Raw genomic sequence first — 16270 nt, forward strand, 5'->3', positions numbered from 1 at the left:
AAGCCAAGTCAGCGTCTTGCCCTGAGAGAAATAGGTCTGCATCTTCTTTATAAAAGCACACACACTTCAAAGGGGTGTAGTGAGGCTCCAATGCCTCATCTTTAATGGCGTGTTTTAATTATCAATACACTGAGGGTACGAACATCAAAGCCCTAAAGAAGGCTAAGAAGCAGTTATTGCACTTTGACACAATAATCTTCATTTTTTTTCGTTTTCTGCAAAAATTGGACATTAATACAAATAATAAATCTATACTATGAAGTACAAACAATATACACTGTATAGTATGGCTATGTACTACATTCATGCAAAGTAATTTATGGCTTTTACATGTACATACTTTTCATTGCAAACGTGCAAAACTACAGTTGTGCATATTGCAATCGTGTTCTTCATTTTCTGACTATATAGTAAAAGTCACTATTTTGAGCGTGGATGTGTCATAACTAAGTCATTAACATTATTTTTTGATTATGAAGTTCAGGTGAGGCTGACATGAAGCCATTTCATTTATGTGTTCATACAAGGCATCTAGAACAAGTAGTGCGGCAACAAAATTAAGGCCATGCTGAGACAAAAGGTCTGCGGTGTTTGAGCCAATAACCCGAAAGTAACTAAGATGCTTGTGAGCATTATATTTATGTAATAAAGAAAACAACCCAAATAATTGTTTTGTGGAAACCACTTGGACATTGTCAATCTCACAGGAGAAAGATTACATTACATGGTTATATAAACGTATGTAATACTTGAGGTAAGAGACTAACTCAACCCTCTACACACTGCTTTCATTCGTTGTGCTCATCTTTTCATGAGACTCACGTGAAACAGAGTTTATTTGTATTAACATGAGAAATTGTGTATTCTCCACCGTGGAAGTACAGAAAAAGTAACAATTCTCCTCACCGGTGGAGAGAATTACTGGAGGCCTGCAGTATAACAGAACATATATTTTACATATCTGGGAATACGTTAAAGTCGTGTTCTTTTACTTCTTTCTAGCTGTGCTGGTTTAACGCTGCCATATTGCATAAAAGTGGCACATGAACATGTTTACACTTCCCTTGTTGCTCAACCTCTGAAGCTGCAGCACTAATGCTGAGCAACAAAACCTGATCTCAGAACTGTTCGTTACCACAGTTTAACCCTGACCTCGAATAATCAAGGTCCTGCAATGCGCCGTCCTTTCGGGTGCGTCGCTGGACGGTCGGGTCCTCTAGCCCTGGTCAGTGAGGTAAAACCCTAACTTGGCCACAGTCATCTCTCTGCGGAGACGCATCACCTCCCAGAACATCTGCTCCGCTGGACGAAGGCAAAGAAACAACAACAAAAGATACAACATGTCAGCTGCCTGAATAAAACCCTCGTTGGCAACGCAAAAAAGATTCATACTAAGAAAATAACAGATTTCAGATGCAGGTCAGTGTTCATTTACCATCGTGTCTCACCAGGCCCTGCTGGATGTAGCGGATATAAGTAAAGAAATTGCAAACAGCTGTGATCTAGAAAGGTGAGATAAAGAAGAGGTCACGTGTAGCAACACTTAGCAGCAGTGTGTCTAATGAAGGTCACAGAGATTAAGGGATAGCTACCCGTGCTCGGCTGGACGGAGAGATGTAATAGTAGCTCCCCTTGTCCCCGAGTTTAATGCGATGTCGGCAGAGGCGCGACATGCCGCTTAATGCACATTTTCTACAAACGGAAAGATCAGTTGTCAGACCATTGCAGCTATAACCCGTGGATACACACTTGAGTAAAATCCCTTCTGGTATTAACAATGTAACTTAGGCAACTTTGAATTAAGACTTAAGTGAGAACACAGTCCAGACACAAACATTTTAGAAGAGAAACAGCAACAACAACAGTGCACAATCAGAGAAAGTTAGTCACTGGAAGAGGAAAAGGTTCATTAATAAATAAATAAATTATATATATACACAGACACATGCCAAACTCATTAATTTACAGATGTGTTGAAGACCTTTCAGACGCCTGCATAGGCAGACTTCATGCAACAGTAATGTGTGTTAGTGAAAATCAAGGGATTGTTCCTGAGAGGACTTACGTCTCTATCCCTGCTCTAAAGCCACTGGAAAGAAAAGATTATCTTAAATCAGACAGTGATTAGAAATGTGCCCGTTAATTAAATCCCTCTCAGATACGCGTGAAGACATTGAAAAACCTTCAGCTATGACCAGTAATCATCAGGCGGAATACAAAACCAAAAAGGAGTGGGTTTTCAGTGTTGATTTAACAATTGTTGAGCAGTGAATGTGGAAAGAGAGGACACATTGATAGATGATGTGTCGTCGTGGTAACTCACTTCGGGCCGCCACACTCGATAGCGGAGGCTTTGACCATCGGTAGCGCTGACATGGCCACAGGCTCGATAGTCAAAGAGTTGTTTTCCACTGCACTCTGCACCAGCTGCGACAGCTGTGGAGAACAGTAAACCAGGAGGGTCCCAATATACCGGTACTTTAACGATATAACAGAAGATTTTGAGCGTAATTAATTTGCCAGAAAACTAAACACACAATAAATCAAAGTAAGCGATGAATTTGACTTAATTTGTATGCTTTTTTTCAGTGGCTATTGCAATAATATTGTTATCATGAATTCTTTTGACCAGGATGATCGTATAGTGAAAGAGAGATATTGTGACAGCCCCACTTCAAACAATGAAATATAACAAACGCAGTTTTAGATTCGGACCTCAGCTCTTGTGAAGGAGAGGCAGGGTCCGATGTCTTCTCTGTAGATGCGACTCAAGAAGACCGAGGAGCGCTCTACGCTTGGATTCTCCTTCCACAGCAAAAACTCTGCATACAGAACAGAGTCGATCTGGAAAAAAATCAAACTCACTTATTAGCTGGTCTTATGTGTCACATAAAGCCCTTGAGAGCAATCGATTTAAACTGCTGCATTATTTCAGCTGCTTAAAGAGGCCTGGCCGAAGAGATGCAGTTACCTGGCTGCTGTCAGTGCTCAGCCCCTCCCCCCGCTCCTGCCAGCGAGGGTCAAAGGTCACACTGACAGATTGGCCCGGAATAAGGCAGAGTATCAGAGAGAGGAGAGCAGGAACAGCAGGCTGAGAGAGTAAGAGACACCAGAGACTGGGCGGAAGAACGAGTAAGGAGAGGTTAGTACTGGGAGAAAAGAAAAAAGAGAGAACTTGAGATACAAGTAACTGGAAACAGGGATGAAACAGAAACAACGGAGAAGAGAGGCAAATGTACGAACTTCATGAAGGTTACCTCTCTTGTTACCTCTTTGGTCGCAGGCTCAACGGAAACCGAGGAAGGTTCTGGTTTTCCAGGTATAGATGGAAAGGCCCCGCTCGCGCTCTTATTGCGGACGTGGCCCCCGGCGTGCTTGTACGCTCCCCTGGCTCCTGGCGGCTGCAGCTGTGGATGCAGCTGGCGGTTTGGGGAAGAAGGCGTTGACGTCAGCACCAGAGTCTTGAGCGCCGTCACCTCCGCTTGCAGAACATCGATCTGGGAGCCAAACGCAGAAGAAGTACAGAAGAAAAAAAGAAAAGGGACAAAAGTCTGATGTCGGAAGGAAAATCAATCACAATGACTTTATTTTCTGACATCAAATGTGTCAAAAGCCGCCAATTTGTAAGACGTATCGATGAATGGATTTAAATGAGGCAAACGTGTCATGATCTTTAACTGCAGCACAGCAACAGAAACGTTGCCACACACCTTTCCCTGAGCCTCTCGCAGTTGTTTCTCTGCTGCTGCTTGTTTGACGTTAGCTTCGTTCACCATCTTGTGAGCCTCCTGTTGTGACAGAGATTGAAACATTATCACAAATTTTGTTCTTGATTATTTCACACATTTTGAACGGTAAATCTGTTTAAAACATTAAAGCAGTAATAAGTGACTTTTGGACACTTGGGCTGCAAAAAAAGCTGAAAACATAACAAGCTTTTGTTTACTTTAAAGTCATGTATAACTGGGTATATGTAAATTGAGGATTTGGTGCTTCTCTAAAGATGAAGTTCAGCGATGCGTCATCGAGCAGGCCAAAGAGCTACGCTGTCGGGGAGCTGCAGCCAATGAGATCGTTCCGAGGTGAACTTGGAGGAGGTGGCAAATCGACAATAACAGCTGAATTTAGAGCACTTTATTTTACAAAAGGATGGAATGTGTTGTTGTAAACCTGTATTGCATCACTTTCATTCAATTAAAAAAACAGTGCAACGTTGAGTTGTATCAAATTCATTCATATTCATTACATTTTTTTATATTTTCTTCTGAATTGTAGAAATTTAATTCATCCACCACATGATTAGACACAAAATGTCATAGGGTGCTATAAATGTATTATTTGTGGGTTTCAGACAAAACCAGACATCTGGATTCTGATGAACATTTGACTATTTTCTGATGTTTAATAGATTAATTAATAATTAAAATGATTATTGCTGTTCTGGGGCAAGAAAACCAAAACAATGAATCACACGAGGCTAAAGCTTTCTGCCGATCTGAAGGGAGATGAAGAGTTGACCATTGATAAGATGATAATTCTCTGTTGGTTCATAACTAGATGCGATCCCTTTCACATTACACGTATGATCTTATTTGATCCGATTCAATCCATTGATTGTATCATAAATGCTGATATGAACAGATTTAAACTATTCCAGTTTTTTTTGGGGTCTAGTTTCCGACAGTGGAGAAGCTGAAAGATTAGCGTCACTGTAATGCAAATTATGAATTAGAAGACCACTCCCTCATCACTAATGATCAGGGTCCAAGTGTCCAGATTACAGCAGTCAGTCAGAGAGCATTGGTTATTGCTTACTTCAAACAGACTGGCAGTCAGCTCCTCCAGCTCCTGCTCCAGTTGAATCCTGACCTGCGACAGACGCTCACACTCCTTGTCCTTTAGTTTCAGTTCCTGAATTGTGTGGGAGTAAAGTTCACAGTTACATTTAACGAGGAAGGATATTTGCATCGTCAGCCTTTTTTCAGGTCACACAATGCTTTGTGCGTCTGTGTGCGTTAGCATGAAGTAGGTTACGACACCTTCTTTGCAGCGTCCAGCTGATCCCTGAGGATCTCCGAGCCCTTTTCTCTAATTTCTTTTTCTTTGATCTCCAGCGAGGAGCCACGAAGCCGGGAGAGGTCGCCATGGCCCCGGCCTGAGGTGGGCCCAGCCTGGCCTCCTCCCTCCACTCTGGACTTAGGCTCTGGATCCAGATCTACCAACCTAACATAAGAGAACATAAAGATGGCATGTCTTGAGTTACTATAAAGACAGTCTAATATATGAAGTTGATGTAATGCTAATGACTGTTTACCCCACAACTCGTCTTCCCTGTATGCTTTGTGTTGCAGGTCATTGTGTGTATGTTTTAATTTAAGATATTTTTAAAGATAACTCTTGTACACATTAAACATTACATTTCAACATCATGTGTTATACTGTAAATTGTGCCTTTCAACATAAAACCAGTTTGGTTTTGGAGCTTTTCCATTCACAAATGGATAAATAAAAAGTGATCTAACGAGGAACATGGAACTTACAAAGTCATGATCGGACTGGGTGATCATCAGTACAAAAGAAAAAACAACGCTAAATTGTATTTATTAGGTACACCTGGCTAAAATAAATGTAATCCTTAACCCTACATTAAGATTATATTGTTTCCGTTTTTGAGTGGCTGTAGTTTTGCGTTAATGTTTCTAATATTTTGTCAACCTTGTGTATAGCCAATGTTTAAAATAAAGATCTCTGCAATAGGAAAATATTGGCCAATTAAATCGGCCCAGATAATGAATTGTTCATGGGATTAATTGCACGGCAAAACTACATTTATTTTGGGGTAGTTATACCTAACAAACTGATAACTGTTAAATCTGTTAAATACACAATTTAAATGTGTAAAACAATAATCTGAACAACAACACTTTACAATCCAATATAAACTTCAGTCAATGTTTTGCCAAACAACATCTGTTCATCATCATTACTTTAAAATCGTACAGAATGACTCAACATCTAAATATGTTCTTTCATAACTCTGATGATGAATCACTTTCCCTCCGAGTTACTGGAAGTGAAACTCGAGTTGCAGACCTCTGATGGACCCCGGACCACAGGTTGAGACCCTCTGCTACTGAATGAGCGACATGCAAACGTCTGAAGGCTTAAAGTTGCCAAAACGATCGTTAACCGGGCTTTGTAGCCAACGAGTCGTGAGCTCGATACCTTTTCCCTCCGGGTATGTCCCCCCGGTACCCGGTCTTACCCGGTGCGTGTCAGCAGATACACCTCCAGCTGGCTGTGTGTCGGTCAGCGTCTCCCTCCACTGTCCGTCGGTGGTTGTTGTTGTTGTTGTTTGTTAATGAACTAACACTGAACCAACCGAGCTAACGTTAGCGGGTTTCAGTTAAAATCTCAGCTGTTTTCAATCAGCGGAGGAATGCGGACGCTGACGTAGAAACCCGACACGCGCAGCAGCGACGAAACAAGCGATTTCTAAGAGCAACGCGGACTTTCATGACACTTTTCCAGCCGGGTTCCTTTTCTACCCCCCCCTCCCCTCGTGTGCAGGCAGAAGGAAAAGAAGAAGAAAAAAAAAAAACGAGTGTCTCCACTCCTGCCCTTTACGCACCGGTCACATGACAGCGCATCCACTCCCTACGAGCCCCGGCCGGTCCCGCGCGCAGCCGACCGGCTGCACCGCCTCCGAGCTCGCGGCCACAGCGCAGCGACGCCTCGTGTGGTTCCCCGTTTATCTGGAGGCGGGTGCACGTGAGGCTCGAACTGTGAACTTGGGGTGTCAAGCCCTAAACATGGTTCCGTAAACATAAAATCATATCATGACCTGATGGCTGCACCCCGCTGTCTGCTAGAACATCATGGCCCCAAGGGTTGTGCCTGGAATCCACTTACACAATACTAAATACAAAAATATAATAACTGAGGGACAATATTCAAGACAGGGGTCAAGATTTAGTAATAAAGCAAGAGCAACTTTCAGGTCCTATAATTAAGTTTCAATTAAAGCACAAGCCAAATAACACAAAGTAAAGCTATACGTTTAGTTTCCAGCTTTGCACAATTGGAGGTCCAGTCTAAGTAATTATTGTACAAAAATAGGTTATATCGTTTACATATGTTTTACTTTTGCAAACTAATTCCTTGATAATACGCATGAAAATAAAAAATTGCAGTACAATCGTGCAAAATAATCAAAACCTAATAAAGCACATTCATTATTGTTAACTGAAATTAAAACATATTATAATGTATCTGTAAACCTACAAAACAAAATGTATTACAGTAGTAGAGACACGATCAGCCTCTCTGTTGACCAATAAGTTAAAGGATTGCGGTGCAGAAATGCCAAATAAATGTTGGAGGGTCTCCATTCAATAGTTTGTCCACCAACTTGCACTGAGTTACAATAATTTTACATTTGTATAATGTTCTGCACACTAAATACTTTGGTCACAATTGTTTTAAAAAATGGTAAGGGTCACGTTTTTTTGATTATTAATATCAGCCTCAAAACCCCTTTTTAATCATGCTCTATACTTAGTAGACAATGGGTTTCAGTGCAAATTCCCTCCTACAGTGACCCCCCCCCCCCCCCACACACACACACACACACACACACACACACACACCCCCCATATCATCCTTCATCTCTTTCCTCATTTCCTGTCAGCTCACTGTACCCTCTAATAAAGGCAACACAAAGTCATGATCTGACCTTGCAGGAGACCCCCAGACTGAAATGTGTGCTCTGTCTATGATGCTGCATAGAGTCTAATGGCTGATATACAGAATAAGACTTCACATGCAAAACAAGCCTGAGATACCATCATATTGTTTGAGTTATAGTAAAAACTAAATCCACTTTGTTTACATACGTAGTCGTTTGACTTGACCACCTAAATGTGATGGTCACCATTCTAAAAGCATCAATATTCACGATGGTTAGAAGTTGAGTTCCACTTTCCATCATGTCGAATTGAACCTCGAGTGGGACATTTGTTGTTGTTGGATACGTGTGCAATACCGCCTCTTCTAGCTGAAGGTGGTAACAATATGGTCAAGAGTGAAACATCCTTTATATACCTCCATTGTGCTCACCTTTATAGGAGCTCGTTAGACGTAAAAGGATCTAAAACTACACTTCAAAATTACACTTTAAACCAATCATGTTTTGCCCATCCAGGTCAAATCCAACTCATCTTTGACACTCACCGTCCAACGATGCAGCCCTGCTCCTCGGTGTCCCTGCTGTACCTGTGTCTGGCGGCCGGGGCATCAGGTGTGCCAAAGAACACTGCAGAGGAATACACTGCTATTCCAGATCTCCCTGCTCTGAGGACTTCGTATCCTGGACTGGCTGAAGACGGGGGAGATGAGGAAATATGGACGCTGTGAATTCCCTCAAAAGCATCCATGTGTCTCTCAGGCTGTGCAGAGGCTCATCAGAAAGGTGTAGAGGTCTCCACTGAGGTTACAATCACTTTGTCCAATGCTTTTATGGTATTTGGTGATCCTGATACCTGTGGGTGCCAAGCACATACAATACAAAAATGACTTACTTCAACTTTAAAATCACGTGAAGACTAAACAAGTTTCACTCAACAAACCTCACAGTCAAAGTCTTGCAGACGTCAGTGGAGGCATGACCTCTACAGTGTTTGAATAACTTGCACGTGCCAGAGGAGCTCGGGCTCTTTATATATTTGCAGGTTCACATGCTAAAGGAATTTTGTTTTTTTGGGGTGAGATATCCAGTGTAAACATTACTTCAACGTAAGAAACAGTGTCACGCGAGTATCACACACACGAGAAGTGCGAGAGACTTAATCCAGGATGATTTAAGGACAATACACCGAATGTACTCACCAAATTGTTCAAAGATGATCCCCAGTTGTTGCAAGAGCATCACAAAACTGCTAAAATCGTGCTTTGATAATCTGAAGATTGAACTCTGTCCGCCCTTCTCTCTGCTTCTAGTCTCCTGGTTAGACAGGAAGGGTTAATCACTAACACCCTCTGGCGAGTTACAGTCCTGCTGTACACATTTCTTCCAGCAGAGGGCGCAGGACACACAGTCTCACCGGATCAAGCGTTTTCCTTGTGAGGAACAACTGAATGACGACTGAATGTTCCCTCTAGGTGTGGCATTAAACCAATAAAGGAGAATAGGTTCAAAGACAACATGAACTGGGTGTTACATTTTGAGTAGAACGTTTTTATAGAGTTATATTTCCAAAATCAAGAACTCAACTACTCTACTAATGCCTTTGACCAACCAATTTGTGGCAGTGTGGGCGCTCGGCTGTCCTCAGATTTGTTCAGATTAACAGGACCTGGCCTCACAATGCATCTTTGTTGCTGAAACAGATTAACACATCAAGTGACCGGAGGTGCAGGAGTCCCTTGCTCTCTTTTTTATTTTCTCCAACATCATTCCAAGACATCTCGGGCCACAAGTGAGACCTTTTCATATTGTGTGGTGAGTAAAAACTTCACAGCTCTGTTTGAGACCCTCACGTGTTGTATTTGACTGTGAGCATCTCTTCAAATGTATTGGTGTATTTTAGAGACATGAAATAAGGAACAAATATATTTTTAAATAGTTAGGTAAACGTGCAAAAAAAAAAAAAAAGGAAAATTAGTTTCAATTGATTTAGTGAATCCAATATTAAAGAGGATTAAAGAGCACGTTGAGAAAACATATAATGCTGTCGTTTTCTTCTACTTCAGATCTGTGACCAAATTGGCCATATGAGATCCAGGTTGATCGCTGGCGTTGAGCTCAGACGAAGCACAGAGAACACCGCCACACTGGTTTCCTTCATGTCACGACACAGTCGCCCAGCAAGTCGCCCAGCAAGTCGGCCAGCGAGCAGCGATGACTGTAACGTACTCTCGCAGGGTTGCTGATGCAGGTCTGGGGACCTTCTTTCACCTGCTTCTGCGTTGGAAGGGCAGCATTTATAAACTGCTCTATCGAGAGCTCATCATCTTCACTCTTCTCTACTACTTCTTCAGTATTGTTTATAGGTACTCTCACAGCAGAACAGAATATTTTTGTACCTGAACATCTTTGTTACAGGTCACTTAGATTTAGTTAATTGAAGAATTGTGACCAAGGTACGAAGTTGAAACTTGTCAGCCATCTTTGGAGGAAAAACTAGATATTGTTTCTTATTCATATCGGACGTGTACAGATAGTACATATATATGTTTTTGTCACAGTGGGAGCAACATGCTGCCTGATTTCTAAAACAAAAGTTATGTTGGACCAGAAGGTGCCCAGGGCTCACCTCCCTGTGCTTTAGTTGTAATGGACTCAACAGATGTTTCCTTCACCAGGTTTGTGTTAAACGATGACCAGAAGAGGCTGTTCGAGAAGCTGGCGATATACTGTGACCGCTATGCAGAGCTCATCCCAGTGTCTTTTGTGCTAGGTGAGTCCGATTGTTTCATAAATCTAAATCTCATTCTAATACCGTGTTCCTGGGATCCTGGCATGCATTTCTGTACTTGCTAACGTTTTTTTTGTGGCCAGGTTTCTACGTCACCTTGGTTGTGTCCCGTTGGTGGGGCCAGTTTGAGAACGTCCCCTGGCCGGACCGCTTGGCGGCGTTAGTGGGTGGTCATGTTCGGGGAGCCGACGAGGCCTCCAGGCTGACCCGGCGAACTCTGATGCGATACGCCAACCTCTCTGGTGTGCTCATCTACCGCTCTGTCAGCACGGCCGTCTACAAGCGGTTTCCCACCATGAAGCATGTGGTGCAGGCAGGTACGAAACCACCAAAACTCACTGTGGTTGGGCCTGCCGGTCTTAGCACAACCACAACTGGTCAAATCTATTTGCACTATTTAAAAGTCCTGAGGAAACTGTGTAAGGTGGTCCAGCATGGCACTGGTGTATTTGAACTATTTGTATGTTACATGTCAGTATACTTGGTGATGTAATGAGCTCAGTAAAGAACTAAACACATGGAAACAAACGTCTTAAATGCTGTCTCTCCTTGAATCGTTCCTTTACTTCCGTGGCGTGTTCGCGTCCCTCAGGTTTGATGACGTCAGATGAGCTGAGGTACCTGGAGGACTTGCGCTCTCCTCACAACAAGTTCTGGGTTCCCTGCATGTGGTTCGTCAGCCTGGCTCTGAGGGCTCGGACCGAGGGCCGCATCAACAACGACGTGGCTCTCACCGCCATTCTCTCTGTGGGTCATCGTGAGCATCTGTCTGCAGGCCCAAAGAGTTGAACATCATCACGTTCTGAAACATTTTCAAACATTTCTCTTTTGCCTGTTCTGCTTTTTCTTTCTGTGTTCAGGAGTTGAACAGTTTACGGGCAAAGTGTATGAAGCTGTATGGTTACGACTGGATCAGCCTGCCGCTTGTCTACACTCAGGTGTTGTTGATATACTGTGTTGTAACTGAAATATAGTAGATGCTTTTGCGATCGAGCTAATTGTTTTCACAGTTTTTATGTTGTGATAAATGTGCAGTGATTAGTCAAAATAGAGATAAAACTGCTGATGACGATGCAGAGCTAATATTAGGCTGCTGGTATATAAAGAATGTCATTGTGTGTGTCACTATGATTTTTATCATCAACTACCTGAAATCATTAACTCAGTTTGTCAAAATTATCAATCTGATCTAGCAAAACACAATACAATCAGCACCACAACAACAACAACAATGCCAACACTTGAGTTGTGTTTGTGAAACACGCATGACTGGTGTTTTTTAACCAGGTGGCGACCGTGGCGGTCTACAGCTTCTTCCTGGCTTGTCTGATTGGCCGTCAGTTCTTGGATCCAGCTCAAGGTTACTCTGGTCACGATCTGGACTTCTACCTGCCGGTTTTCACCCTGCTGCAGTTTTTCTTCTATGTTGGTTGGCTGAAGGTGAGGTTCAAGTCATGCTGAGGCTGCACAATAAATATCATTAATGTGTCCTTCTGCGCTGGAGTGTGGTCTTTTCTTTTCTGCTTGTGGTCTCAGGTGGCTGAGCAACTCATAAATCCTTTTGGTGAAGATGATGACGACTTTGAAACCAACTGGCTCGTCGATCGCAATTTACAGGTTTGGATTGAAACTATTTGCCACTTTTACATCAACTGTCTTGTTCTTCCTGTTTGACTTCTGTTGTCCCTCAGGTGTCCTTGTTGTCTGTGGATGAGATGTACGACAGCCTGCCGCTGGTTGAGAGGGATATGTACTGGAATGAGTGTGAACCTCAGCCTCCCTACACTGCTGCCAGTGCTGAACACCGCAAACCCTCCTTCATGGGCTCAGCACTGGACATCAGGTTCAGTAATGTTTGTATTTTCTGGCAGACAATTTAAAATACTGGAAAATACTCTCCTAACCAAATAACCATCTATTTGATCTACACTAGTGTTCCCAAGGAGGAGATGGAGTTTCAGTCCAATCTGGAGCAAATCAAAGAACACGAGGAAGCCAACTACTCCACCCCGCTGCTCGGAGGGCTGGGCCGTCTCCTCGGTGTCCATTCCCCTAACTTTCCTCGCTCCTCCCGGGTCTCTCTGCTGCGCCGCCGCCCTGGAGCTCCACTAAGCCGCTTCCCTCTTTACCTGTACCCAGAGACTCCGTCAACTCCAAGTCAAAGCCGCCAGCCTCTGAACCATGAGCGAGATCCAGACTATGCCTTCTCCACCATGCCCTTGTATGAGAGGCCGGGTTTCTACAGCTGCCCACAAACACCCATCCACTGTGGGCCCCCTGCGGTGCCTCGCCCTCGACCTGCCCGGCGAACTCCGAACGAGTGGGACCACAGCTGCAGCTCGCTGGCCCCTCAGATGGTGGGCTCACAGCTGCTGCTTCCTGACACCCCCAACCACGTCCCCCTACCTCCGTCCTCTGCTTTCCCTTGGCTGAGTGAGGATGGCGAGGTCCCAAGTGCCCCAATGTTCTCGTTCCCAGACCCTCCACCTGAACTCTGCCCAATATCTAAACTCAGACCTGGACACGGCCTGCTGTCTCGCCGCCCTCCACCTCCCCGCCTCACTCTGGACCCCCTCTCCTCAGCTGACAGCCAGCCCGGGCCCCCAAGTGCTCGTACTGCAGGAAGCGGAGGAGAAAGGGTGTTCTCGTTCACTCCTCCTTCTCGAACCGCAGCTACAAATCCCATCACTCCCAACAGCAGCTCGAGCAGCATTAATGCAACAAGCACCAATGGCACTGGCATGGCGGCAAGTCTCTGCAACGGGACAAGTCACACTAATTTTAGTAACCATGGGAACTTCAGCACCAATGGCGGGCTGAGCAACAACATGAACACAGTTTCCGCTTCAGTGCCATCGCAGCAAGAAGCCAATCAGCAACACTCACCCAATGATTCAGGAATCTCATTGGCTGAAGGGCACTTGCTGGGCGTTTTGGTGGACGGTGGCGTGAAGAAGGAGCAGGACTGAGAAAACAAGGTGTGAGGGTTTTTGTATACATATATATATATATATATATGTATATATATATATATATACATATATATATATATATATATATGTATATATATATATATATATATATATATATACATATATATATATATATATATATATATACATATATATATATATATATACATATATATATATATATATATATATACATACATATATATATATATATATATATATATATGTGGCATTCAAAATATTTCACACAAACATGCACTAATTGATGCTACATTTGAATTGCACACAGCAGAGTTAATCTCTACTTTGTGTTAAGCTCTTATCGAAAAAATTAACCTTCTTGTAACACCTTTTGAGATTTAACAGGTGAAGGAAAAATAAGAAACTCTTTAGTTACTTCTGAAACTTAACGACAAGAAGCCAAAATGTGTATATTCTAGTCTTTTCAGTATTGTTTGCATCAGTGTACTCTTAAATAAATCTTTTGTAACATGTTATGTTTTTCATTACATAAAAAATTTAATCTTGAAATCTTTTATTACTATTTTATTTCATTATACAAGGAAACTATGGATCCATAACAACAAATAGAGAATTGCCCTTTCCCCCCTAATAAAACTGTTATGTGGATCATATTTGAAATATGTGAAATTCATTATCATAAACAAATTATATATATATACACAAACCAGTCATTTTAAATTATTTTTTTAATTTTACATTGGCACAGCCGCCATACATTTTTATAGCTCAAAGATAAGCAAGTATTCTTTAAAAAAAGTATTCTTTAGCTCAGAAAATAAATTGTAGTTTTAGCCACCACACTTAAAAAATCAGGAAGTACGAACACATAACTGTCATGACCTAAAGATGTTTATTTCAATTAAATCCATTGTTATCTGGTATGTAACGTGAGTTGAGGTCCCCAGTAGTCCAGTTTAAAGAGCCATCTGTCTTGATTGACAGCTTACAAACATAAACAAAGCAGCATTATCTCTATTACATGTTGAAGCAGGAGCCCGCTGACATCCAGCGCTGAGCAGGATGGTCATCGGTGTCACAGCGGATCGTTTAACTGCCCTCCTCAGCCATCGTGTGTTTGTCAAAGAGGTACTCAGCCATGCCACTCTGAGGGGCTCCCATGTGCTGCAAGTTGGATATCCAGTCCGCAAGCTGTTTTATAGATTTCACCTGTTCATCCAGAAAATGTGCTTCTATGAAGTCACACAACTGTAAAAACAAAAAGGACAGAATGATGTATCTTACTAGGCTGTCAGATCCTCTGTATACAGATCCTAACAATAGCTTTGCTGTGCATGAGTGTAAACAAAGTCAGAAACAAAAAGGAAAAGCATTGTTCCAAATTCATTTAAAGTTGCATGCCACGACAGTCAGACATTCAAGCGTGGGCTAGAATGGAAGTATGCTGTGAACATTAGGCTGTTGCTTACATGAGGATCGTTGTGTTCAGTCGCCATTTTCTGCAAGTCTAGCAGAGATTGGTTTACACTTTTTTCAAGCTGCAAGCAACACTCCAACGCCTCCAGGCCGCTCCCCCACTCATCTCTATCCGGTTTCTAAAATGTACACAAAATAGTTCACAACAATTCAATTAACCAACAGATGAACTAACATTAAAAACAGATTAACTAATATTAAAAAAATAAACATATTAATTTAGTATTGCATCACTTGCTAAAAGTGTGACCAAAAGCTGTGTTTTACTTTGTAAATCTACATCGAAAAATGTTCTTGGTCACAATATCCCACAAGAATTTAAAGAATGACAATGTTTACACACTGACATATTGTTAGTTGAGAAGAAGTATCATTACGTACCTTAATGTCCTGCAGAAAGATGCTGCCTCCCCGCTTGCTCTGCAGACTCATCAGCTTCTCTGCATGCTCGTGCTCCTCTTTGGATTGTGTATGGAAGAACTTTACAAACTCTGGGAGGGATTTATCATCCCTATCAAAATAGTATTCCTATAAATAAAGAATATAGAGACAACATGTTACGTCTGCGCTATCTCTGAGCCTAAAGGGACACAACAAGCAGTGAGCAGAAAAGGTTCGCAGTGCATTTCTTACCATAGAGAGATACACATAAGAGGCATAAAGCTCCAGGTTGATCTGCCTGTTAATAGCAGCCTCGCAGTCCTGGTGGAAGTTTTGTCTGATTTGCGAATTCATTTCTGTATAAATTAAATTGTACATATTTTAATTACAACACATTTTACACCGTTCTGCTGGTCAAATCTAAAAAGACAGAATATCATTGGATGGACACATGATGCAAGTATAACAAAAATACCTATTTTTATATCAAACACTGAATGGTCACCAACAAAAAGGCAAATGCACTTTAGAGCGCAGCTGATGACACTATTAACGTTTACATGACGTGTTTATGAAAATAAAACTAAAGATGGGCCGTTAACCCGATAAATCATGACTAACGTCACAAGACTTGCAACACTAAATGTAAGCGGAAAGCAACGGTAGCCCAAATGTACGGTTTTGATGGAGCCCAGCGCTGATTGGTTGAGGGAGGCTAACGACTAACGGTTCTACCTTACGTTGCCGCAAATGAGATCCCTGGCTACCGTTGCTATGCACCGTTAGCTACTAGATCTCTCTCACATCACTTCAGGTTAGCTACAAGCAGGTTGTTCCCAAGCTTGCTAGGAGTCCATCGACTTCTTATGTTAACACACCCAGTTCGTTGATCCCGGACGTTACTAAATATAAACCGGTAAAGATGAATTCCCAAAGAGAGGTTAACGTTTCCTGCTGCGGCCACAGCGAATGCGCACTGACGTC

General features: G+C 42.4%; 3 protein-coding genes across 10 annotated transcripts; 1 reads left to right on the forward strand and 2 right to left on the reverse strand.

Moving 5' to 3' along the window:
- Positions 1 to 75: 75 nt before the first annotated feature.
- rab3il1 (RAB3A interacting protein (rabin3)-like 1) lies at positions 76 to 9018 on the reverse strand. 5 transcript variants are annotated; one of them, XM_034535439.1, is made up of 12 exons: positions 8887 to 9018; positions 8233 to 8540; positions 5040 to 5223; positions 4816 to 4911; positions 3711 to 3788; positions 3270 to 3497; positions 2716 to 2844; positions 2324 to 2436; positions 2066 to 2089; positions 1593 to 1692; positions 1436 to 1502; positions 76 to 1302 (listed from the first exon to the last, which is right to left on the reverse strand). In XM_034535439.1, the coding sequence occupies exons 2-12, from the start codon at positions 8433 to 8435 to the stop codon at positions 1217 to 1219; spliced, it is 1308 nt and encodes a 435-aa protein (XP_034391330.1). In that variant the 5' UTR covers positions 8436 to 8540; positions 8887 to 9018; the 3' UTR covers positions 76 to 1216. The 5 variants fall into 5 exon arrangements, with proteins under 5 accessions (XP_034391330.1, XP_034391329.1, XP_034391332.1 ...); XM_034535438.1 differs by having other exon boundaries at positions 3258 to 3497; positions 8887 to 9002; XM_034535441.1 differs by lacking the exon at positions 2066 to 2089.
- Positions 9019 to 9898: 880 nt separating this feature from the next.
- best1 (bestrophin 1) lies at positions 9899 to 13444 on the forward strand. Its single transcript, XM_034534594.1, has 9 exons — positions 9899 to 10050; positions 10363 to 10457; positions 10559 to 10792; positions 11068 to 11222; positions 11336 to 11413; positions 11763 to 11915; positions 12012 to 12092; positions 12167 to 12318; positions 12409 to 13444. The coding sequence occupies exons 1-9, from the start codon at positions 9899 to 9901 to the stop codon at positions 13442 to 13444; spliced, it is 2136 nt and encodes a 711-aa protein (XP_034390485.1).
- A 618-nt stretch (positions 13445 to 14062) lies between these two features.
- fth1b (ferritin, heavy polypeptide 1b) lies at positions 14063 to 16267 on the reverse strand. Of its 4 annotated transcripts, none has more exons than XM_034535736.1 (5): positions 16165 to 16267; positions 15539 to 15642; positions 15287 to 15433; positions 14899 to 15024; positions 14063 to 14677 (listed from the first exon to the last, which is right to left on the reverse strand). In XM_034535736.1, the coding sequence occupies exons 2-5, from the start codon at positions 15638 to 15640 to the stop codon at positions 14519 to 14521; spliced, it is 534 nt and encodes a 177-aa protein (XP_034391627.1). In that variant the 5' UTR covers positions 15641 to 15642; positions 16165 to 16267; the 3' UTR covers positions 14063 to 14518. The 4 variants fall into 4 exon arrangements, with proteins under 4 accessions (XP_034391627.1, XP_034391629.1, XP_034391628.1 ...); XM_034535738.1 differs by having other exon boundaries at positions 16091 to 16182; XM_034535737.1 differs by lacking the exon at positions 16165 to 16267 and adding an exon at positions 16022 to 16154.
- Between the last annotated feature and the right edge of the window lie 3 nt (positions 16268 to 16270).

The sequence above is a fragment of the Cyclopterus lumpus genome, chromosome 6 (genome assembly GCF_009769545.1).
Source record: "Cyclopterus lumpus isolate fCycLum1 chromosome 6, fCycLum1.pri, whole genome shotgun sequence".
NCBI lineage: Eukaryota > Metazoa > Chordata > Actinopteri > Perciformes > Cyclopteridae > Cyclopterus > Cyclopterus lumpus.